At 42.8% G+C, this 26,089-nt stretch overlaps 1 protein-coding gene across 2 annotated transcripts; it reads right to left on the reverse strand.

Annotated features, from left to right (window-relative positions):
* Positions 1–2,309: 2,309 nt before the first annotated feature.
* Positions 2,310–20,609, reverse strand: LOC120052685 (sentrin-specific protease 5-like). Of its 2 annotated transcripts, none has more exons than XM_038999739.1 (10): positions 20,514–20,609; positions 10,630–11,874; positions 10,450–10,555; positions 10,159–10,306; positions 9,946–9,993; positions 9,726–9,803; positions 5,806–5,943; positions 4,262–4,345; positions 4,123–4,173; positions 2,310–4,020 (listed from the first exon to the last, which is right to left on the reverse strand). In XM_038999739.1, the coding sequence occupies exons 2-10, from the start codon at positions 11,561–11,563 to the stop codon at positions 3,910–3,912; spliced, it is 1,698 nt and encodes a 565-aa protein (XP_038855667.1). In that variant the 5' UTR covers positions 11,564–11,874; positions 20,514–20,609; the 3' UTR covers positions 2,310–3,909. The 2 variants fall into 2 exon arrangements, with proteins under 2 accessions (XP_038855667.1, XP_038855666.1); XM_038999738.1 differs by having other exon boundaries at positions 20,509–20,602.
* Between the last annotated feature and the right edge of the window lie 5,480 nt (positions 20,610–26,089).

Genomic DNA, 26,089 nt, shown 5'->3' on the forward strand with positions numbered 1-26,089 from the left:
CGATGATGGATATTCTGCCATTTAGAATTTTGTGAAACACTTAAAACGCTAGTCCTCTGGCACCAAATGACCAATCTGCACAAATCTGATATATGGCATCTATGGACCAAGTTCTGTAAAAAAACTATATTCCAAGCTAGTACGGCAAACAATACAGTGACCAATAAGCATTCATGTGGGCGTGGTCTGTCACAAATGCATATAAAAATCAGTCAAGGATATTCATATTTTAACCAAATTTGGTACTCTTGTTGCAAACACAGTCACCACTCAACATATGCAAGCACTTTCATGTCGACCACACGGTGGCACTATTATATCTTGATCCCTTTGTCTCAGTTATTCAATTTGGCACACAGCTAACCTGTAAAGTATGGTTGAGTTTGGCCACATTGTGGAACTGAAACAATAAAAGAATTCATGCAAGCTCAGATGCCATATTGTTCCAGCTGTCTTGGAAAATATTGCATTTGAAGATGTGTGTATATAGATGCTATATATATATATATATATATATATATCTCAAATGGTGCCGATCGGTCCAGCAGTTCTGGGGAAGACGTTTTAAAGTAGTCAAGATCAGTGAAATTGATCCAATATACATCAAAAGCATATTTTATAGCACAGAGAGTATGATTTCAGTTCCGATATTTGGCAAGTGTGGTAAACAGTACAGAAGTACTGTATATGAATTTCTACAATTTATAGATGGTTTGAGGTTAAGTCATTGTAATTTAGAGCTAGTGGATTTTTTACATATTAACCATTTACATCTTGTAATTTGCCAATGGTCCCTATAGCACCATTGGGATATCCAAAGTGATCCCAAATTTACCACAGGCATTACGATCGGGTCACGTGCAGCTGCACTCCAAATTAATGATTACTTGTGTGCGGCCATCAGTGGGCAGGATTGAAACAAACCCAACTTTCATTTAGGTGGTGACACAGTCACGACCACAAGTCTCACAAAACTCAAGACTGACTTAGACCAAAATTATCCTATTTACACTGTAGTCAACTTTGACAGTAGAATAAATGTTTCTGACTCACATCAATGCCACAGGCTGTTTTCTAAATGAGAAGTCGTTTTTTGGGGGATAATTGCTTTAAAAAAAGACAATGCCTAACATGCGATCAGATTGAATAACAGCCCGAGTATCATGGAATCACCACCCATAGACTCCTGTCAGAGAAACAGTTGTTACACTTCAAGTAACTTTACAAACCACCCCATCACCGCCCATAAGTTGGTCATTAAACATCCTCACATGGGACAATGTTTGCAAAAAGCAGTTAATATTAACAGAGATCCAACCAGTCACCAATATGCTGAGTCGACAAAGGTCACAATAGTAGTACTACTTTCTTTACAGAATAAAAATACAAAAGCATAAGGCCATCGCTCCAGACGGCTATCCTACGAATCAGGTTTGAGGAGTTAGCGGGGTAACTTGTCAACTCGAAGCTCAACTCCTGATAACTAGTTATAAGAATGTGGCTCACCTTTCAGTCAGGTGCATTTCTATGGCAACAAATCCGTCAAAACTAACCTGCTCCACGGCAAACTCCATTTATCCTGAATGAAGTGTCTGAGCAGCGAGTTGAGGACCACTGAAATCAAATTCCCTCCCCTGCGCAAAGATTGCATCATCATCCCCTTAATTTGCAAAAGACTGATTAAATATTTTATTAATCCATTTTTTTATAGTAACATGTTAAAATACCCATCAAATTATTTTGTATTTACAGAATGCATTTGAACTTAACACAGTAAAAGTTTAGTATGATAAATAAAATTGATACAATTATTTTAGCAATAGGAGTGGAAAGGAAAAAGGTGCTTATGCATTGATAAGCACACCAAAGACAGCATTAACGATAATACAATTAAGCCGGCACTTCTAAAAGCCTTTTCACACCATTCGGATTGAGCCTATAGCTTGCTGAATTTGCAAGATTTAATTTTGGCACAAATGAAAAATGTGGCACGGATTGCACCATGGATTGATGTTTCAGTGTCTCAATGAAGAGTTCGGCATTCGACTAGCCCGCGCAGTTAGAAGCCTGCTAGAGTTAGCGGCAGGCGGACAAGCAATATCCACCGTCCTAGTACAAAAAGCCAGACCTGGAACGTGAAGCTAACACAAGCTTGTTAGCTTTAGAAAACCCTGAGTAGATTTAGCTTGTGTCGTAGGATACCCCTCTGTTTGGTGTGTCTGGGCCTCGGTTGTTGCATCCTCCTCATGCAACAACCCAGAGTAATAGAGTAAGTAGAGAAAATGAATGCCTGAGTCATACAAGCTACATCATGTGTATGAATGTATTCAGGGGTCAACTTAGAAAGGAAACTGTGCCACCACTTAGGATGAGACACATACATTGGGAACTTCCATTAACATGAAATTTGAGGACAGTTTTCACATCTAGAGAATCCCAATTTAACCCCTCTGGGTATCCATTTGTAAGTACAACCCTGTATTACTTCAAGATATTGCAATACAATATTTTAGGTTTTACCACAGCAGCTTAAATCAAGAACATCAAATAAAAACCAAAAGGTCTCTCTCAACGAAGATTAAACAGATTTAACCCTAGTACAGAGAATGCTGTGAACATGATCTCTAATGGTACCTAGTGTGCTTGAATGAAACGGTATAGATGGGATTCCTTTAGCATGTTCTACAGCAGCGTTTCCCCAACTACACCCAGTCTGTGGACCAGCTCCCTCAGATGGGTAACTGACACCAACTGAGTCAGCGCAAGTGCTTGGTGGTCCTCCAATGAGAACCATAGCTTGCCAGCCCCTCATACAAAAAAAGGCATTACTTCTTCCTCAGTACACCATGTCAAGATATGCTGTTCAAAAACAATAAGGTGTACAGTATTTGACAGACGCAGAAAGAGCGGTGTTTATGAAGCCATTTTCAGTGGAGTAGCATGGCCAATTGGAACTAAATATCTCCCACTTAACTCCTGAAAGATCCATGTAATGGCGCAATGTAAATGTAATTTTGATTGAGCCGACATATGCAATGTTTACCGAATGCGGAAACATTGAACTTTAAAAAGGCAGTCTCCCTATAGTTCGGATCTTCCACATTGAATCTAAGCCCTTGTCTCAACTGCTGTTTGATGCGAAGGAGTTTCACAAGAACTAAGAGCTGGATTCAATCCCTAGCGGGAAAGATCCACGTTATAGCTCGATTTACATTTCAAGGCAATGTTCCCGCGTTCGCAGAGACTGCAGTCACGTAAATGCGGCATGTCAGCTCAATTGGAAATTACCTTTAAAAATGCGGATCTTCCGTGATACAGATTGAATCTAGCCCAAGAGAGCGGTTTGAGATTAAGTTGTAACAAAACAGTACATTCAATTAAAAGCTAGCCTTTGATGAGTCTTCTTGTTCTGTACAGCACTAGTCAGGCGGAGATTACATGATATAACAAGAACCTTCACATTTCACCTAATGTCCCATATAATCTGCCGTTTACATTTCAAGAACTGAAGTTAGGAAACGGTATCAGCACATACAGGTCCGTTACTGGCATCTGAAACATAGTAGCAGCGTTAGCTCCAGACCCAGGTCAGTCAGTCAACAATGGAAACTTTGTGGACTTCAACTCCCAAAGGAATGCAAAGTCTCAGGTCCCTCTCTCCCGTTAAAGATGTTAAAAACAGGGCAATTAAAAAAAAACAATAATAATTATTGCAGAATATGCACCGCTGGCCCTCTGAAGAAAAGACTGTCACCAGTCAAATGTCTTGTCTCTACAGCAGTTCCTTCAGTTTCTCCTTGGCTCCAGTAGTGTTTTTAAAGTGTTAATGGCCCTTGTACAATAACGGTCAAACAGTTGTTAACCCATGGTTCACTGGAAAGGCAGGTGTACTTTCTCAGCTGTGATCAGTCAGTCACTCAGTTTACAGTCACAGAGCTCTTTGTAAATCCTCTTGCGGACGTTGGGCATGTCGTCCTGTGTGAACTGCAGCGGTTCTTTTAAAGCCAGGCACTTGCAGTACTGTGAGAGAAGCAGAGATAAAACAATTCAATAAAATAAAAAAAAACTCACCATAGCAGTGTGTGTGGGGAGTTGGCAGTATGAGGGAAATTCTTTACTCACCTCCAATACGAAGACTCCACAGTCACTGTCGTTCTTCTGTTGAGGAATACCCTGAGGGTGAGAACCAGAGACATTAGTCAAAACAGAGCCAATTGGAAATTGAGAGAGAACAGTCACATGGTGCCATCTGAAACAATACCTTGTTTATAATCATCTTCCAGCCATTCTGATAGGTAGCTTGTTTCTTCTCCTTCGCCTCAGCCAGGATGTATCTCATGATGTTCTGTCGGGCCGATAACAGGAGGAAAACGAGGGTTTAGTTCACAAAAAAGGTTGAGTTACACATGGACTCCTTCAGGGTTCCCAAAATGTGGACTAGGTAGACCAGGGATGAGCAAGTGATGGGGGCCACAAAAAAAAAGGGAACTCATGAGGCCGCAGTGGCTGCTAGGTCTGTACCCACAGCAATACAGGCATTGTCTTGCTGGAGGGTCATGTCAGGATGAGCCTGCAGGAAGGGTACCACATGAGAGAGGAGGATTTCTTCCCTGTAACGCACAGCATTCAGATTGCCTGCAATGACAAAAAGCTCAGTCCGATGCTGTGACACACCGCCCCACACCATGACGGACCCTCCACCTCCAAATCGATCCCGCTCCAGAGTACAGGCCTCTAACGCTCATTCCTTCGACGATAAACACGAATCCGACCATCACCCCTGGTGAGACAAAACCGCAACTCCTCAGTGAAGAGCACTTTTAGCCAGTCCTGTCTGGTCCAGCGGCGGTGGGTTAGTGCCCACAGGCAATGTCTGGTGAGGACCTGCCTTACAACAGGCCTACAAGCCCTCAGTCCAGCCGCTCTCAGCCTATTGCAGACAGTCTGAGCACTGCTGGAGGGATTGTGCGTTCCTGGTGTAACTTGGGCAGTGGTTGTTGTCATCCTGTACCTGTCCCACAGGTGTGATGTTTGGATGTCTGCCACTGAGGACAATCAGCTGTCTGTCCTGTCTTAGGCGTCTCACAGTATGTACATTGCAATTTATTGCCCTGGCCACATCTGCAGTCCTCATGCCTCCTTGCAGCATGCCTAAGGCACAATCACACAGATGAGCAGGGACCCTGGGGGTCTTTCTTTGTGTTTTTCAGTCAGTAGAAAGGCCTCTTTAGCATCCTAAGTTTCCATAACTGTGACCTTAATTGCCTACTGTCTGTAAGCTGTTAGTGTCTTAACGACCGTTCCGCATGTTCATTAATTGTTTATGTTTCATTGAACAAGCATGAGAAAGTGTTTAAACCCTTTACAATGAAGATCTGTGAATTTATTTGGATTTTAAGAATTATCTTTGAAAGACAGGGTCCTGAAAAAGAGACTTATTTTTTTGCTGAGTTTATGATAACTGATGATCAATGGGCTCCACCTTGGATGTAATTCAACCATGCTTAGCGTAAATTTATATCGCTGGCCACTAGACTAATTTACCAATCCCCCAAACAAATTGCTGTCATGGGCTAATTGATTGACATCTGATGCACAACCAAATTTCTAAATTGTACTCAACATTAAGTTGAGACCCCGACTGAGTCCCCCCCCCCCCCCCCAAAAAAGTAATCAGCGGGCCTAGGTAGACCAATGTTAATATTTTCCATGCTTATCAAATCAATGTTCCTCAAGTCTAGGATGAAATTCAGAGACGCGTGAGTTTCATTGAGCAGCAGAGGACTGTAAGGTGTGTGAGCCTACCTCTATGGTGTATTTGAAGACGATGCCCTGTGAGTCATAGTAGTGGATGTGGTGGTTGGCCATGTCTACTGTGATCAGGGACCAGTGGATCTCCAGGTGGATAGGAATCAGCAGCAGACTCTTGGAAAACAGATCCACCTGCCAAACGGAGAGAGAGAGAGCCGAGTGGTATACTCCGAAGCAAGCAATATCTACTCAGGTTTCCTAAAAGCTAGCCAGTTTCAGTTAGCGTCACATTCTAGTTCAGGCTTCGTCCATACTACGACCATGGATATTGCTCCTCCGCCTGCCACCAATTCTAGCAGGTTTGTAACTGTGCGTGCATGTCGTGTGTGGCTAGTCAAACTCTTCATTGCGACAATGCTGAAACAAATTCATGGGCAAGTCCATGCCACATTTTAATTTGTGATGAAATCAAAATTAAAGAAAAGTTATTGCTAATTCAGCAGACTCATGTGAAATAGGCATTTAGAGTGGTAGGCTTGATTACCAACAACGACGAGATGGCCTACAGGGAGGAGGTGAGGGCCCTCGGAGTGTGGTGTCAGGAAAATAACCTCACACTCAACGTCAACAAAACAAAGGAGATGATTGTGGACTTCAGGAAACAGCAGAGGGAGCACCCCCCTATCCACACCGACAGGTCAGTAGTGGAGAGGGTAGTACGTTTTAAGTTCCTCGGCGTACACATCACGGACAAACTGAATTGGTCCACCCACACAGACAGCGTTGTGAAGAAGGCGCAGCAGCTCCTCTTCAACCTCAGGAGGCTGAAGAAATTCAGCTTGTCACCAAAAGCACTCACAAACTTTTACAGATGCACAAACGAGAGCATCCTGTCAGGCTGTATCACCGCCTGGTACTGCAACTGGTCCGCCCACAACCGTAAGGCTCTCCAGAGGGTAGTGAGGTCTGCACAACGCATCACCGGGGGCAAACTACCTGCCCTCCAGGACACCTACACCACCCGATGTCACAGGAAGGCCATAAAGATCATCAAGGACAACAACCACCTGAGCCACTGCCTGTTCACCCCGCTATCATCCAGAAGGCGAGGTCAGTACAGGTGCATCAAAGCAGGGACCGAGAGACTGAAAAACAGCTTCTATCTCAAGGCCATCAGACTGTTAAACAGCCACCACTAACATCGAGTGGCTACTGCCAACATAGTGACTCAACTCCAGCTCACTTTAATAATGGAAATTGATGGAAATTGATCAATGTATCACTAGCCACTTTAAACAATGCCACTTAATATAATGTATATACTGTACTCTATACCACCTACTGCATCTTGCCATCTTTATGTAATACATGTATCACTAGCCACTTTAAACTATGCACTTTTATGTTTACATACCCTACATTACTCATCTCATATGTATATACTGTACTCGATACCATCTACTGCATCTTGCCTATGCCGTTCTGTACCATCACTTATTCCTATATCTTTATGTACATATTCTTTATCCCTTTACACTTGTGTGTATAAGGTAGTAGTTGTGGAATTGTTAGGTTAGATTACTCGTTGGTTATTACTGCATTGTCGGAACTAGAAGCACAAGCATTTCGCTACACTCGCATTAACATCTGCTAACCATGTGTATGTGACAAATAAAATTTGATTAGAATAGCCATCTTCATTTTATTTATCGGTATTTCAGTCTTTGGCGTGCTTATCTGATTCAGAGGAGTTGGGTTAAATGCAGGAGACACATTTCAGTTGTACTGCTGACTAGGTATCCCCCCTTGTCAACGCACAAGCACCTTTCCCCCCACTCATATCGATAAAATAAGTGCAAGTTCAGTTGTACTAGGGGGGGGTGCTCCTAAATCAACCATTTATCGGATCATCAAGAACTTCAAGGAGAGCGGTTCAATTGTTGTGAAGGCGGCTTCAGGGCGCCCAAGGAAGTCCAGCAAGCGCCAGGACCGTCTCCTTAAGTTGATTCAGCTGTGGGATCGGGGCACCACCAGTACAGAGCTTGCTCAGGAATGGCAGCAGGCAGGTGTGAGTGCATCTGCACGCACAGTGAGGCGAAGACTGAGGATGGCCTGGTGTCAAGAAGGGCAGCAAAGAAGCCACTTCTCTCCAGGAAAAACATCAGGGACAGACTGATATTCTGCAAAAGGTACAGGGATTGGACTGCTGAGGACTGAGGTAAAGTCATTTTCTCTGATGAATCCCCTTTCCAATTGCTTGGGGCATCCGGAAAAAAGCTTGTCCGGAGAAGACAAGGTGAGCGCTACCATCAGTCCTGTGTCATGCCAACAGTAAAGCATCCTGAGACCATTCATGTGTGGGGTTGCTTCTCAGCCAAGGGAGTGGGCTCACTCACAATTTTGCCTAAGAACACAGCCATGAATAAAGAATGGTACCAACACATCCTCTGAGAGCAACTTCTCCCAACCATTCAGGAACAGTTTGGTGACGAACAATGCCTTTTCCAGTATGATAGTTATCACTTTTGCCTTATGGCAAGGTGCTCCAAGTGGCTCGGGGAACAAAACATGGATATTTTGGGTCCATGGCCAGGAAACTCCCAAGACCTTAATCCCATTGAGAACTTGTGGTCAATCCTCAAGAGGCGGGTGGACAAACAAAAAAACACAAATTCTGACAAACTCCAAGCATTGATTATGCAAGAATGGGCTGCCATCAGTCAGGATGTGGCCCAGAAGTTAATTGACAGCATGCCAGGGTGGATTGCAGAGGTCTTGAAAAAGAAGGGTCAACACTGCAAATATTGACTCTTTGCATCAACTTCATGTAATTGTCAATAAAAGCCTTTGACACTTATGAAATGCTTGTAATTATACTTCAGTGTAACATCTGACAAAAATACCTAAAGACACTGAAGCAGCAAACTTTGTGGAAATTAATATTTGTGTCATTCAAAACTTTTGGCCACGACTGTACACTGAACAAAAATGAACACAACATGTAAAGTGTTGGTCCCATGTGTTTCATGAGGTGAAATAAAAGATACCAGAAATGCTCCAAACGCACAAAAAGCTTATTTCTCACCAATTAAGCACAAATTTGTTTACATCCATGTTAGTGAGCATTTCTCCTTTGTCAAGATAATCCATCCACCTGACAGGTGTGGCATATAAAGAAGCCGATTAAACTGCATGATCATTACACAGGTGCACCTTGTGCTGGGACAATAAAAGACCACTAACATGTGCAGTTGTCACAACGCCACATGTCATAAGTTTTGTAGGGAGCAAGCAATCAGCGTGCCGACTGCAGGAATGTCCACCAGAGCTATTGGCAAAGAATTGAATATTCATTTCTATACCATAAGCATACCAACGTCATTTTAGAGAATTTGGCAGTACGTCCAACCGGCTTCACAACCGCAGACCACGTGTAGGTGAGAAATTTTCTGATGTCAACATTGTGAACGGAGTGCCCCATGGTGGCGGTGGGGTTATGGTATGGGCAGGCATAAGCTACAAACAACGAACACAACTGCATTTTATCAATGGCAATTTGAACGCACAAAAATCATGTGACGAGATTTCTTTTTTTTCAGGCATCCGTGACCAACAGATGCATATCTGTATTCCCAGTCACGTGAAATCCATAGATTAGAGTTTTTCAATTGACTGATTTTCTGTAACGCAGTAAAATCTTTGAAATAGTTGCATTTATATTTTTGTTAATTACCACATTTCTGCAATGAACTATGTTGAATATTTGCTTAATAAAACTAAAACTTGCTTCAGCCCAGAGTCCATGGTTTCTCTCGTTAATAATTCAATTTCTCTAGAGAAATGGCACATTGGGCTCACAACTAATTAATTGATCTAAAATCAGTCAATTAGTTGTTTAATAACCACAAAAATAAATAATTTTGGTTAATCACTCAGCACTACAGAGCTTATGATCTGACCTACCATCAGCTTACCTTTTTGGTCCATCTCTTAACCCCTTCATAGCCTTTGGCCACCAGCTGCCTGTGAAAGAAGCTGTTGAAGAAATGAACCTGCGGGAGAAAACAGAAAATTCAGTAACCTTGGAAACCCAACATAAGACTGCCATCCTAACAACTCCCTTTTACCAATAACCCTTTGTTGAACATTCTGATCAAGGATCCAAAAAGAATGCACTTAGGAATGTACTCCCACCTTGTGCTCTGTAGCCTCCATGATCAATTCGCCATACATGTTTATCACCTAGACACACAAGACAAAGAAAAATGAAAATGTACTATTTACTAAATCCTTGTCATTCTTGGTGGAACATAGGGCCCTGTACTAAAGTTTTGGAATTTCAGGTTAGATAAAACCGTGAATCAGGTTTATAAGCAGCAAGCACAGTTTTCTATGGGCCATAGCTACCTGGTCGTTGACCCAGTTTTGATCGTCCAGTGTGGACAGGTCCTCCAGGGTCAGAGTGTGCTTGTTGTAGTCCACTTTAAAGCAGTTCATAGGGATGGAGGCTAGACCCGCTTTGTACTTCAAAACTTCTAAATGGATGTTTAGCTTCCTGGTACAGAGCGATGAAACAGGTCAAACCAAAAGGTCAAATGGAATAACAAGTAGACAAAAGAACAGATGCAATCAGCATAACAATGGAAATCAGTGGTGAAAGTAAAACTGGTTTGTGGGGGGGGGTCTCATGATTCATACTTGTCATTGAAGTCCGTGTTACACTTGTTCTTCAGGTGCTCCAAGACATCAGTCTCACTGAGGGGGATGAAACTCCCGTACGTCACATAGAAAAGCTCCAGGAACTCTGAGGGAGAGACAGGCACCTTAAATAAAAAGGTTATATCCAGTGAAATCATAGTTACAATAAAAGCCTAGTACCATGGATGAGGTCTCTGATTCCTTCATGGATGCCCTCTTCTGGTTTGGGTTGTTGTGGTGATGGCTGGGACTGCTGTGCTGGGTCTGTGGCACTTCCCTGCTCAGGTCTAGGAGCCCACACTCCTATCTTGCAGTAACCTCGGTGGTCCCACAGAGCAAATGGGTGGAGGGTGCTGCACAGAATAATGCCTGGGGAAACACAGGCTATGGCTGATGGTTCCACCTCCATAGGGGCGCTACAGTCTGTTGGTTCCTCTTTGATGACAGCTGATGTACCGTTGGAAAGGAAGACAGCTGGGTCACCAGCCTGGGGTGGGGGCTGCTTTAGGACCTCCATCTTAGGGTCTATAACCGGCTGTTTGACTGAACCAGAACCAGTGGCCTTCTCCCCCTCACTCACAGCCCCTTCACAGGCTCTCTCCTGCTCTATCATTGAATCAGCAAAATGCTCAACCACTGATGTCATTACCGGTTGAACCACAGACTTATTCACCAGTTTAACCACAGTGTACGTTAACTTCTGACCCATAGAATTCAATAAGGGTTGACCCATAGAGTTTGTTACAGTTTGAGGTTGATCAACAGAGTTGGTTACAGGTGAAGCCAAAGAGTTCGTTACCTGCTCCACAGCAGAGTCTTTCTCCAGCTCCTCTCGGATAGCTGTTACCTGCTCCTCTGTCATCAGGGTCTTCTTATAAGATGGGCGACCACCCTTTCTCTTAGGGGTCTCCCCCAGTGCCTGGCCCTTGCCCGGCTGGGCCCTGCGTTGTCGGGACTTGCCACCCGGATTCTTCCCATGTGGGGCCTTCCCATCATGGAGCTTGGAGTTGGGCCCACAGCATTCACATGCCTTCGGTGTCCTCTTCCTCTCAGAAGAGCGGCCATTGGTGCCCACCTGTGCCGGCAGGTGCCCACCTGAGCCGTTATGAACCATGCCTCTGTCCTCAGCCCCTACCCCATCTCACCACAGCTGCCTCTGGCCCTCAGTGCTGGTCCCAGCCCTTCAGGGGCCCTGAACCATGGAGCTCCCCAGTGGATGGACTCTAGATGAGTCACCCCAGTCTCTCAGATGGTGGAGAATGTAGAGTCTCAGGGACTAGGCCTTGCTGCTCCGCCTATGCTTCCCTAAGCAGTACTTCGGATTGGCGGATTTGTGAACATACACCGTACCAACAAGCATTCAGTTCCTTGGGTGGTCTTCTCACAACCTGCTCGGACAAATCTTCTTAGGAGCCAAGGAAGAAGCTGCATTCAAGTAAAGAGCCGTGTTAGGCTAAATGTGTAAAATTAACAATTAGTGTGTGAAATGAACGTACTACTCTGTGCAATTTGATGACAACAGTACTGTGTAGATAGATAGCTAGGCATATTAGAAGAAAGTGGTATGACCTGCGTTGTCAAACGTTGCCCCCATCACAGATATCTAATATTTTCCTAGCTCAAGAACGTACTCTTAAGGAGTGTAGGAGAGCCTACAGTTACTTCTTTAGGTCCAAGGATATAGGTTATTTGTGGCAGCCAAAACTGGCAGCCAAAAACTCCATCTAAACATGAATCGATTCTCAATTGAAAAACAGTTAGAAGCATAAAGCCCTTAACTTTCATATCACATCCAAATAATTTCAAATGGAAAATATACACTTTCTGTACACTGTTTTAACCGGCTTTAGCACAGCTGCGCTGCAGCAGACAGTTTTGTAAAAAGGCCTTCTTCCGCTACACAAGTGTTGAGCATACTACATAGCTAATTAGCACAGGTGCCGCCTCAGTCTTCAGTAAACACCCGCTGTAACATGGAGATATGGCCATGTGTAGTAATTTAAGATGCACTATGCAGAAATCGCTCCACTATTTCTTGGTTGCTAAAAATCTAATAGATTGTGTAATTTTAGTTTGTGACCAAGTGATTTTAGTTTGTGACAAGCAAGTGTAGTGTAGAGAATCATTGTACCATGTGAAATCTTTTCCATAACCAAAAATATTGTATTTTCAGCTGGTGTTCAAAACCTAAAGTAAGAGGCAAAAAAATAAACTTAATGGGAAGCATAGAAATAGTGCACATAGAACAGATCTATCGCTTCTTAGGACTTGCTTTCAATGACAGATCTATAAACACATTTAGGTGAATTTGATCGGGTCCCCCAAAAGTTACATTACAGCTTTAACATCATGTTCTGAAAATTATGTATTGCTAATATGAAAGGAACTCATGTTTCCAAAACAGTACCGGAAGTGATGCGTGTTGACTTTCAGAATGAGCATCGGGGCTCTTCAAAACAAAAGTCCCCCAGGAAAAAAGATACTTCAATAGGCACTAGTTACATGCTGACCACACCGGACGCATTGCGTGCGCTGCAAAATAAATGTACACGTACATGTTATTCAATCATTTTAAGTGAGCGTCTATATCCAGCCACTAAAATATAACTTGGGTTGTATTTTGTTCTATTTTAGACACTTGACCTGCCTCACCATCGGTTTTTAGGAGCATATACCCATGTGGGTGATTGAAAGATGAGCGGTCCAGACTCCAGTACAGTTAGTTGCAGTAATGCACCTTAAAGTTGGTTGCCAACCAGTAGTGGAGGCTGGTAGGAAGAGCTATAGGAGGACGGGCTCATTGTAACGGCTGGAATGGAATTTCTTTAACTAGGCAAGTCAATTAAGAACAAATTCTTATTTTCAATGACGGCCTACCAAAAGGCCTCCTGCGGGGATGAGGGCTAGGATTAAAATTAAATTTAAAAAAGGACCAAACACACATCACGACAAGAGACAACACAACATGAAGAGAGACCTAAGACAACATAGCATGGTAGCAGCACAAGACATGGTACAAACAGCACAAATGGCAGGAAGGTAGAGACAATACATTACGCAAATCAGCCACAACAGTCAGTAAGAGTATCTGTGATGGAGTCTTTGAATGAAGAGATTGAAATAAAACTGTGCTGTTTGTTGCTGCAGCGAACTGAAGAGATGAGCGACCCAGGGATGTCTGTGCTTTGGGAACATTTATCAGAATGTGACTGGCAGAACGGGTGTTGCATGTGGAGGATGACCGCTGCAGTAGAAATCTCAGATAGGAAAGAGTAGGGAGTGAAGCCTAAGACGGTTTTATAAATAATCATCAACCAGTGGGACTTGTGACAGGTATACAGAGATGACCAGAAGAGTATAGGAGTGCAGTGATGTGTCCTAGAAGGAGCATTGGTGCAAAATATGATGGCTGAATGGTAAAGAACATCTAGCCGCACGAGAGCACCCTTACCTGCCGATCTATAAATTACATCCCCGTAATCTAGCATGGGTAAGATGGTCATCTGAATCAGGGTTAGTTTGGCAGCTGGGATGAAAGAGGAGCGATTACGATAGAGGAAACCAAGTCTAGATTTAACTTTAGCCTGCAGCTTCAGCATCTGCTGAGAGAAGGACAGTGTACCATCTAGCCATACTCCCAAGTACTTGTATGAGGTCACTCCCTCAAGCTCCAAACCCTCAGGAGGTAATATTCACACCTGTGGAGAGGGGCATTCTTCTTACCAAACCACATGACCTTTGTTTTGGAGGTGTTGAGAACAAGGTTAAGGGGAGAGAAATCTTGTTAGACACTAAGAAAGCTTTGTTGTAGAGCGTTTAACACAAAATACAGGGAGGGGCCAGCTGAGTATAAGTATATCATCAGCATATAAATGGATGAGAGAGCTTCCTACTTCTTACCTGAGCTATGTTGTTGATGTAAATTGAGAAGAGCGTGGGGCCTAGGATCAAGCCTTGGGGTACACCCTTGGTGACAGGCAGTGGCTGAGACAGCAGATGTTCTGACATTATACACTGCACTCTTTGAGGTAGTTAGCAAACCAGATCAAAAGACCCCTCAGAGACACCAATACTCCTTAGCCGGCCCACAAGAATGGAATGGTCTACCGTATCAAAAGCTTTGGCCAAGTCAATAAAAATAGCAGCAAAACATTGCTTAGAATCAAGGGCAATGGTGACATCATTGAGGCCCATTAAGGTTGCAGTGACACATCCATAACCTGAGCCGAAACCAGAGAGAATACTATAGACATCAAGAAAGCCAGTTGATTATTGACAAGCTTTGATAAACAGTTAGGATCCAGGTCTAACCATTTTTCCAGTACTTTTTGGGGTTATACCCACAGAGAGAGAACTGCTCCTTAAAGTAACTAACTTTGGCCTTCCGGATAGCCTGAGTGCACATATTTCTCATTTGCCTGAACAAGAGCCTGTCACAGCCTGAGTATACATGTGTCGAGCCTTTCGCCAAATGCAATTCTTGAGGTGGAGTAAATCTGCAAGATCACAGTCGAACCAAGGGCTGAAATTGTTTTTAATGCTAATTTATCTTTATGGGGGCGTGTTTGTTAACTTCTTTGGGACAGGGGGGCAGTATTGAGTAGCTTGGATAAAAAGGTGCCCAGAGTAAACTGCCTGCTACTCAGTCCTAAAAGCTAGAATATGCATATATTAGTAGATTTGGATAGAAAACACTCTGAAGTTTAAAACTGTTTGAATGATGTCTGTGAGTATAACAGAACTCATATGGCAGGCAAAAACCTGAGGAAAAATCCAACCAGGAAGTGGGAAATCTGAGGTTTGTAGGTTTAAGTCTTTGCCTATCCAAGATAGTGGAAATGGGGTCATATTGCACTTTCTAAGGCTTCCACTAGATGTCAACAGTCTTTAGAACCTGGTTTGATGCTTCTACTGTGAAGGAGGGGGGAATGGGAGCTGAATGAGTCAGAGGTCTGCCAGAGTGGCATGAGCTGGTCACGCGTGTTCACGTAGCTTCCGTTCCATTGCAATTCTACAGACAAAGGAATTCTCCGGTTGGAACATTATTGAAGATTTGATAAAAACATCCCAAAGATTGAGTCTATACTTAGTTTTACATGTTTCTACAAACAGTAATATGACTTTTCGTTTGAACTTTCACCTGGACCTGCCCGTGCGTTGTGAGTTTGGATTGTGTACTAAACGCGCAAACAAAAAGGAGGTATTTGGACATAAATGATGGACTTTATCGAACAAATCAAACATTTGTGGAACTGGGATTCCTGGGAGTGCATTCTGATGAAGATCAAAGGTAAGTGAATATTTATAATGCTATTTCTGACTTTGTTGACTCCACAACATGGCGGATATCTGTATGGCTTGTTTGGGCTCTGAACTCAGATTATTGCATGGTGTGCTTTTTCCGTAAAGATTTCTTGAAATCTGACACCGCGGTTGCATTAAGGAGAAGTGGATCTAAGGTTCCATGCATAACACTTGTATTTATCAACATTTATGATGAGTATTTCTGTAAATTGATGTGGCTCTGCAAAATCACCGGATGTTTTGGAATTAAAACATTACTGAATGTAACGCGCCAATGTAAACAGATTTTTGGATATAAATATGAACTTTATCGAATAAAACATACATGTGTTGTGTAACATGAAGTCCTATGAGTGTCATCTGATGAAGATCAAAGGTTTGTGATTAATTTTCTCTATTTCTGCTTTTTGTGACTCCTCTCTTTGGCTGGAAAAATGGCTGTGTTTTTCTGTGACCATGTACTGACCTAACAATCGTTTGGTGTGCTTTCGTCGTAAAGCCTTTTTGAAATCTGACACGTTGGCTGGATTCACAACAAGTGTAGCTTTAATTTGGTGTATTGCATGTGTGATTTCATGAAAGCAAAATTTTTCTAGTAATTTATTTGAATTTGGTGCTCTGCATTGTCACTGGATGTTGGCCATATGGGACGTGTTCGTCCCACATATCCCAGAGAGGTTAACAATATCACTAAAATGATCCAAAAATAAGGACCAAGCATCTTCGACAGAGGGGGGATCAAGCTGATTCTATATCAATTTAAAGAGGCCAGGTCATGAAGGAAGGCTTGCTCATTAACGTTTTTTTAGCAAGTGTCTATGACAAATCAGGACAGGTCGTTTCACTGAGCAGCCATTAGGAACACAAGCTGTAAAACAGTGATCACTAAGGTCATTACAAAAAACACCAAACTGATACCTATCAGGATTATTTGTGAGGATAACATCAAGGAGAGTAGCCTTTTCTGGGTGTTTGGAGTCATATCTTGTGAGATTGGTAATAATCTGAGAAAGATTTAGGGAGTCCCATTGCTTTAGGACTTGGTCAGGTGGTTTAAGCATGTCCCAGTTTAGGTCACCTAGCAGTACAAATTCAGACTTAGTGTAAGGGACCAGGAGAGAGCTTAGTGCAGGTAGGGTACAGGCCGGTGCTGATGGAGGATGATAGCACCCAGCAACAGTCAACAGTCAGAGCTATTTGAAAGTTTAACGCTTAAAAACAAGCAAATAAAATTGTTGGGGACAGATTTGGTGGAAACAACTGAGTACTGAAGGTGATCCTTGGTAAAGATTGCCACTCCAACTTTGGAAGATCTGTCTTGCCAAGAAAGGTTATAACCAGAAAGGTTAACATCAGTATTCAAAACACGCTTACTTAACCACGTCTCAGTAATAACCAAAAACCTGGATTGGAGCTGTGAACCCACACTTTCAATTGATCCATTTTAGGTAAGAAGCTTCTAGAGTTAATGTGCAGAAAACCCAGGCTTTTACAAGAGCAGAAATCAGTGAAACATATCAGAGCACAAGTCAGAATTGGGGCTAGCAACAAGTAGATGGGCCAGGGTGTACATGCACATTTCCAGATATCAACAGTAATACAATCAATCAACGGCATAGGACAGGGAGAGCTCTGCAGTGATGATTTATTACATTTGAATGTGCATCAGATGGAGACAAAATCATATTACACAGCCATTTCATCCGGTAACATGAATACAAAGCCGGCGAGAGGTGGTTAGAATAGGATGGGAGGCCAAGAATTCGTGTAACCAATAGAGAGTCAGAGTCCCGAGTGCGGGAACAAACAGTCTGACCCACGGTTGGGTAAACAAGAAAGTTCAGTTAACAAAGCATGCAGGAGTCATGAGATAAATAGCAAAATGCACAAGAAAAAGAATAAACGAATTGGGGCTAGCCATTATAAGGTCAGAGTCACTCGCCCCAACAGTGCCTGTGTGCTGGAGGCGAGCGAAAGCTCAGGGGGGTACCTGTACCAGGGGGAGACAACCAGGGCAGACGGTGAACAGATCACCAGGTGGAATCCAAGCAGCAGTGCAGCAGGCAATGGAAGTAGGTGTCACACCCACTTGGAAGAAGCTTTTTTCTGGAGGCAGATCTCTTGTAGAAAATGCCAATAGATGGTCTCTGAACAGCAGGAGGGGGCTTCAAGGCCTTGGAATTTGGGTGGGGTAGCCTGCCATTTGTTGGGCTCAAAGGCTTTGACACCTCACCTCACACGCCAGTGCTAACTGAAGTTGTATCTGGTCTGTCTCAGTTCCAGGTTGGATGGTAGCTTTAATCCTTCCAAGTCATTTTGTCCAAAATTAGGTTGTAGGTTTGGATTTTTGATCTGGAGTGAAGGTTATGCTGTGAAGGGTAGCATCCCGTATAGGTCTCAAATTTCCTGTCTGCAGGGGCTAAAAAAATACAAAACCGAAGCATGGAGGACGAGAAGAACGTAAATCGAATCCATGTTTCTCATTCTTTATCCATGACACACATGCAGTAGTTAACAATCCATGTCTATGGCTTCGTTTTGTTTTATGAAAAGGAGAGACAGCATCAGGGAGAGGTGGAGGTTGGAAGGTAGGGGGAGGATGCAGGGCCATTCAGGCAGCTACATTGGTCTCAGCTCCTGCAGTGAAATAGATGGAACAGTATAAAAAAATGTGGTTTCCATATGTGTTTGATAGTGTTCCATTAATTCCATTCCAGCCATTACAATGAGCCTGTCCTGTAGCGTGAGCCTGTCCCCTCACCAGCCTCCACCATATAAATCCACAGAAGACGACTGAACTAGTAGAGATTACTAGAAACTATATAGGTTTCCCCTTTATCTGTGGACTCATTGTCCGAGTAGAGAACACACAATTTTATGTGACTAAAAATTGGTTGATATTCTACAAAGATCCAGCAAAAAGAGACCTTGTACATTTCAAGTAAAATAACAAGCCAATATTTATATCCCAGGACAAATTGCTAGCAATAGCAAGCTGGCTAGATAAATGTTTCAAGCTGTCCCCAAATTAATATAGTTGGTTCAGAGTTCGTTTTGATATTTCAACCTGCTTGTCCTGATCATGTCTGGTGGGATAGACAAACTCAACAAGCGCACGTGCGGAGCCATTTTGGTCGTCATGTTAGGTCTGAGGTAATCCTTTCTTTGCTTCCACTACAACTAGGATACTGATGTGACATTTATATTTACGATTCTGACATTTACCGTCTATCATTTCGTAAATAAAGACAATATTACGTAAATAAAGACAATATTCAAACAAATGTTTATAATTAATATTGGCATACTATTTATAGGGCTAATCCTTTCCTAAAGTAACATGTATTACAGCTAATAATGATTATGTCTAAGAAATAAAACATCTCACTGACAAGTTCAGTTGCTGTTGGACGTTAGCTTGCAAGCAAGTTACCGCCCATGTGAAGTTAGCCACAATAAGGATTAGCCACAAGTGGAATTTTCTGTTGGCTTTCAAAATAAAAAAGCCCCGCAATTTAAAAGTGATGCAAACGGCTACAAATAGTGGAATCATGCCATATTTGGACAAAGTAATGCTACACAAGGTTTTTATATAAATTCAACAAAAAACAAAAGTTAATCTGACCAACAAAAAAAAGTTGAAATCGCACTGTGGGTGTGGATTGGGGGCATACTTATATGCACCTTGAGTCCGGGACATGGGGTATAGAGAGAGCAATAATAATGGCGCCTAGGCACTAACTCCGTCATGGTTCGTTGGACAAAGATTTTCATGGGTAATAAATAAATAAAAATGTGGGGGGGGGGTGTCATTGGATAAACGCTGAAAATAAGGTAGGTAAACACAGGTTTAGGAGATCGTATACGTTTTGTTCCAAGAGATCATCAATCAGCTAACGTCACTTTGAATTGTTAAACATGTATGTAATTTTTAAAAAGTACATAAAGCACATATGGCTTCATAATTCACGATCATGTTAACTGACTTCTCATAGAACAAAACGCATACGATCTCCTAAACCGGTGTTAACCTAAACCTCAGACCTTATTTTCGTCGTTCATCCCAAAACCGTTTCCCCATATGAATGACAACCAGAGGTACCTCGTTTATCGGACTATAAACTGGCAAACTCTATTGTTTCACATATGTCTTTTTTTTTTGCAGACGGCCTCATCCAGAGCGACTACAGGGGCAATTAGGGTTAAGTGCCTTGCTTAAGGACGTATTAGGCACATAGTCGGCTTGGGAATTCGAACCAGCGACCTTTCGGTTACCCAACGTTCTTAACCGCTAGTCTACCTGCCGCCCCAGTTACCTAGCTAGTATGGGAAGGGAAAGAGGGGGGCGGGATACCTAGTAAACTGTACAACTGGATGCATTCAACTGAAATGTGTCTTCCGCATTTAACCCAGCCCCTCAATCAGAGCGGTGCCATAATCGACATCCACGTCTTCGGCGCTCAGCCATGTATACAATATAACTTGGAACTACTTTTGCGTGTTGGATAAGGCAAGGCTATTTCTCTACTGTTTGTCGTCATGTCTGTGAATGTTGTATCAAAACACAGAAGAGCCACGATAACGTAGGAGGGGCGAACAAGCTTGCTGGCATTGTAAACTGACTAGCTACCAACACAAATGGTTATTCCTGTTATTTCCATGGCTGAAAAAGCGATCGGTCTGCACAGAAACACTAGTTTAACTCGTTCTTCCAGTAACGATAACTCGCCAATAGAAACACATAAAAGCACATACATTACCACATTTCTGCAATAGTGAAACAAGTTGCACCGCTACAACAACGATATAAAAAAAAATCACTTGTCAAACAATCGGTCTCATTTGTTTGCTGTCGCTTACTGATTGCGTCATATTTAAGCGCAAACACTATACCATAGAGAATTATAGAGGTCTCCAGTGGCCAAAATGGCGTCTTAGCATGGGAAGCACAATTGAGAGCGTCCACCATTCTAATGTAGTCAACTGGGTGGGACTTCCAACTTCATTGGCTGAACCCTCCTGGTGACCCGGTTGGAGTCATGTACAACTGGGTCATCAGGAGGGATCAACCAATTCTGAAAAAGAAAAAGGACTACTTAAAGATGGAGATAGCCTCAATGGCGCTGCCTAGACTGTCACAGTTGCTATAGTGGCACAGGTAGAAAGATGTTGCCTGGCTACCCAAACTCCTTGTTCTGGCCAAACACTACACTACGCCCACAGACAATATTTTCTTCTCCACAATGAGTCTGGATCTGAGTACCTCCCCGACAATTTCTAGATGGAAATCCATTCTAGACCATCTGATCCCAGAAACTAATGGGTTGGGCCAGAGCCAGAACACACATGGGTAAGGCAGAGTTTGAAAATTCGTCATTGGCTTTCATACTCTGATTGGTTAGAGATGATCCAATCACTGACTTTGTTTTGTACAACATCTCTCATTTTCAGTGGTGGGCCGTCAGTTCCAGCAAGGCCTTCTCTGCTGGCCTAAACATCATCAGAATATAATTTTTTTTAAAATATATTTTCCCACAAATATGTATTAAATTATTCCCCAGAGTAAGAGTTATACTCTTCATTTCATAGCTTTCCTCTTGGTTGCACTGCTTCCAGCCCCAGGTTGAGATTTGGAGGGCTGGTCTTTATGTTAGATCTTTTATCCAATCATATTCAGCCATCATGTGAAGAGATCAAAATGGAGATTAAAAAAGCTCCCTTTGTTGCTGTTATGGTGGACGAGACAACAGATGTGGGAAATGCAGCACAGCTCTCACTCGTCCTGCGTTATGTGATGGACACAGGAGTCAAGGAGCGATTTATCCGATTTGAAGATGTGACAAGCGGCAAGCGAGCTGATGACATTGCCGCTCTTATTTTCCGTTTCTTGGAGGAAAATGAATGTAGTCTGGATAAAGTTGTGGCACAGTGTTTTGATGGCGCAGCAGTCATGGCATCTGGACTCAATGGGGTGCAGGCTAAAGTTAAGGAGAGGGCACCGATGGCCTTATTCATTCACTGCTATGCACATCGACTAAATTTAGTACTGACTCAAGGAGCCTCAAAGCTTAAAGAATGCAAGGTCTTCTTTGCCAACCTCAATGGCCTTGCAGCATTTTTCTCACGATCCCCTAAGCGCACGCAACTGCTGGATGACATCTGCAAGCGTCGTCTTCCTAAGGTTGCACCAACGAGGTGGCAATATACATCTAGATTGGTCAATGCAGTCTTTGAAAAGAGAGTTGCCCTAAAGGAGCTGTTTAACCACTTACTGGAACATCATGATGACCATGACGGGGATACTGTGCTTATGGCTGATGGATTTAATGCACGTTTGGATGATTTTGAGTTTTGTTTTTTGCTTGAAACATTCAATGGGATTTTTAATTATTCGGATGTGCTTTTTGGAATTCTACAGAAACAAACTTTGGATGTACAATTCTGCCTGACAAGGGTGAACGAGTTTTGTGACACAATTGAGCGAGAGAGGCGCAGGTTCAGTCAAATCTACGATGACACAGCGCGCATCTCAAGTTCACCCAGCGCACGCAGAGGCCCAGCACAAGGAGACCCTCGCACATACTACCAACAACTCCACAGCAATATTCTGGACAACATTCTTTGCCAGATACGAAACAGGTTTCAAGACCACGAAAAATTAATGTTTCTCTCCCTCCTGGACCCCCAGCACTTTCAGACCTACCGGAAAAAATTCCCGCAAACAGCCTTCTCCAGCTTAACAGAGAGTCACGGAACACTGTTCGACCTATCCAAGCTAAAAACAGAACTGACTGTAATGTATGCTATGACTGATTTTGAAGGGAAAAGTCCCTCTGATCTCCTTGATTTCCTTAAGCAGAAAAATCTGAATGAGGACATGGGGCAACTTTACACATTGGCATGTGTGACAGTGACTATCCCTGTGTCCACGGCTTCTGTCGAGCGGTCATTCTCGGCCTTAAAGCGAATCAAAACGTATTCCAGAAATGCTACTGGACAGACTCGGCTTTCAGCATTAGCCTCCATGTCAATAGAAAAGGACTTATTGGTGGAACTAAAACGCACAGATAGACTGTACAACAGAGTCATTGAAGTCTTCTTGAGGAAAGAAAGGAGGAAGGATTTTGTGTTCAAATAATCAGTCTTTGGTGAGTAGGCATACAATGCATTTTATTTTTTATTAAATGTGTATGTATGTTTCGCATTTTATTTCGTTAATATTAAATAGCCTATATATTAACAAAATAAAATGGCAAATAGCCTATGTTGCAAATTATTTGTTTTCTTTCTTTTATTTTCAGTGAATAGTTATGTGTCTTTATCATCACGGTGAAACTGCTTTGGGTGCGACAATGCGCTGTTTAGTGAACACACTGTATTTTTTGGGGGGGGACTTAAAGCTCAAAGTTTGTGGACCAGAAATGGATAGAAGAAGAATATTAATATAACTCTGTTGCACTCGACTATGTTCTTGCCTATTAGTTGAACTGTACTGTATTGTACTCTTCCCCTGCAATTCTCTGAATAAAAATGTCAATTTCAAGGTGACGCAACACCTGGTTATACTGCGTTTCTGTCTAAATGTATAGTGTCTAGAGCCATGGCATCATAATGATGGTAATAAGAGGTGGATTAATTCGGGTGGGATTGTGTAGGACCTCACTGAAGGCCCAGGCCCCAGGCCCACGGCACGCCACTGCTCATTTTGACATCACTACAAACGACTTCAACGATGGCAGTCTCAGACTGAAGTATGTAGCGAACGAGAGCAGCAGAAGAATTCAGTTTGAAATGTCAGGCAAACAAAGATGAGCCCTCTATCTATCTCTATGCTGCAGCCCAATCTGGCGACCACATGTCAAAAGGAAAATAGTGGGCGTGTGGAAAGATGTATCGAAAGGGTCAGTACTATCTGGAATCTTTGGAATGATCCTACCCTAAACCCTAACTTTACCCTAATCTTAAACCCTTACCTAACCCTTCATTTAAAGAACGACTGCCCCAAAAAGCAAGTAATCCCTTTGAAAACGGCCTGTGTGGCATCAATATGAGTCAGAAACATTTACTCTAGTGTCAAAAGTGTCTACAAAGTGTAAATAGAATAATTTTTGTCAGTCTCGTTTAAAACAGTTTGGAACTTCAGTTCGTCACAACGAGTGAAGGTTTGGTTTGGATGACAATTATGTAAACAAACCATGCCCCCTTTTGCCAAGCTCCACGTGAAAATCGACCATCCTCCCACTTCGCTTCCCTTCATTGAGGGGACTCGATTAATCTGGCATTCGTTTTGGAACTCTTCCTGCCTCCCGGGTGTAAACCAGGTGCCCTGTTCATAGTCAATGGCGAAATCGGTTCAAAACAAAAGTGACCTAATTAGCACGTGGAGTAATGAGTAGGATTCTGTGTTTTCTATGGAATGCCGTTTGGCTCCCAAAGCACGTGGTGAAAACGCAATATTTTTAATGCTGTGTGTGTAAAGTAAGCAGGTGCAGGCGCTAAATTAACGTCTTCACTCGCTAAATTAAGGCCTACACGAGTCAAATAAGCGCGTGCAAATGTGCTAAATAAACGGCTGCACGCGGTCCTGTACACTTCAAATGAACGCCTACAGCTGCTAAATAAACACCTACACACGCTAACTTAATGCATTCTTTAATATGCTAATTGTACCAGCAATTTCCCTAGCTCCTCCTTTCATTAAATCGGTGTACAGTCAGTTTGATGCAACAACACCACAATTGAAGATGGCGAGAAGGAATTTCCATATCCGCTGCAAACAGACCGTAAATGGCTCCACTCGGCTTCTGCTCTCCGATAATCCTAGACTTGATGCCCTTCAGTCCACGTTAACAAGGTTGATTCTGATTAAATACTATTATTACTTAATCATAAAGTTGATCTGCTAGCTAACACAGAGGACGGATCTGTGTATGGCTATGCAGTTATGTTGGAATATCAGACACTGAGACAGCAGTGCAAGTAACTTCGGCCTATGTGTCACTAATATTGTAAGTCTGATTAGGCCAAGGGCGGCTGCCCTCAGAACCATGTCGCAGAGGCTGCATAGAAGGTCATACCATGTTGCTGGACCAAACTCGTTATGGCACCTTGATGGACACCACAAACTGATAATCTATATCTATGTCACTGGTGGGAAGTTGTACATTGTAACTTCTCAAATTGTTCATCAACAACTTGTTCATCAACAACTAACAGTTCAGTAAGCAATGGCCCTTGATAAATCAAATCAAATTTTATTTGTCACATACACATGGTTAGCAGATGTTAATGCGAGTGTAGCGAAATGCTTGTGCTTCTAGTTCCGACAATGCAGTAATAACCAACGAGTAATCTAACCTAACAATTCCACAACTACTACCTTATACACACAAGTGTAAAGGGATAAAGAATATGTACATAAAGATATATGAATGAGTGATGGTACAGAACGGCATAGGCAAGATGCATTAGATGGTATCGAGTACAGTATATACATATGAGATGAGTAATGTAGGGTATGTAAACATAAAAGTGCATAGTTTAAAGTGGCTAGTGATACATGTATTACATAAAGATGGCAAGATGCAGTAGATGATATAGAGTACAGTATATACATATACATTATATTAAGTGGCATTGTTTAAAGTGGCTAGTGATACATTGATCAATTTCCATCAATTTCCATTATTAAAGTGAGCTGGAGTTGAGTCAGTATGTTGGCAGCAGCCACTCGATGTTAGTGGTGGCTGTTTAACAGTCTGATGGCCTTGAGATAGAAGCTGTTTTTCAGTCTCTCGGTCCCTGCTTTGATGCACCTGTACTGACCTCGCCTTCTGGATGATAGCGGGGTGAACACGCAGTGGCTCGGGTGGTTGTTGTCCTTGATGATCTGTATGGCCTTCCTGTGACATCGGGTGGTGTAGGTGTCCTGGAGGGCAGGTAGTTTGCCCCCAGTGATGCATTGTGCTCTTCACAGATGAAAGCAGGTTCACACTGAGCACATGAGCACATGTGACAGACGTGACAGAGTCTGGAGACGCCGTGGAGAACGTTCTGCTGCCTGCAACATCCTCCAGCATGACCGGTTTGGCGATGGGTCAGTCATGGTGTGGGGTGGCATTTCTTTGTGGGGCCGCACAGCCCTCCATGTGCTCGCCAGAGGTAGCCAGGAGTTTTGAAGTGTTGAGAAATCCTCCACTACCAGCCTACAGTAAATACGTTTATTAGTCAATTATGAGAGTAAAGTCTTCCTAATATTAAGTCAAGTGAACAGGCAAAGCTGTCAAATGGCTATTGGGTAGAAAGCCAAATATGCATGCATTTACTGGACTAACTC

The sequence above is a fragment of the Salvelinus namaycush genome, chromosome 8, assembly GCF_016432855.1.
Source record: "Salvelinus namaycush isolate Seneca chromosome 8, SaNama_1.0, whole genome shotgun sequence".
Classification (NCBI taxonomy): Eukaryota; Metazoa; Chordata; class Actinopteri; order Salmoniformes; family Salmonidae; genus Salvelinus; species Salvelinus namaycush.

Coding starts and splice junctions, on each gene's coding strand:
- LOC120052685 (XM_038999739.1), bottom strand. CDS start 11,563: ATGGTTCATAACGGCTCAGGTGGGCACCTGCCGGCACAGGTGGGCACC. Junction 10,556..10,629: donor AATCAGAGACCTCATCCATG/GTACTAGGCTTT, acceptor TCTCTCCCTCAG/AGTTCCTGGAGCTTTTCTAT. Junction 4,174..4,261: donor GGAAGATGATTATAAACAAG/GTATTGTTTCAG, acceptor TCTCACCCTCAG/GGTATTCCTCAACAGAAGAA.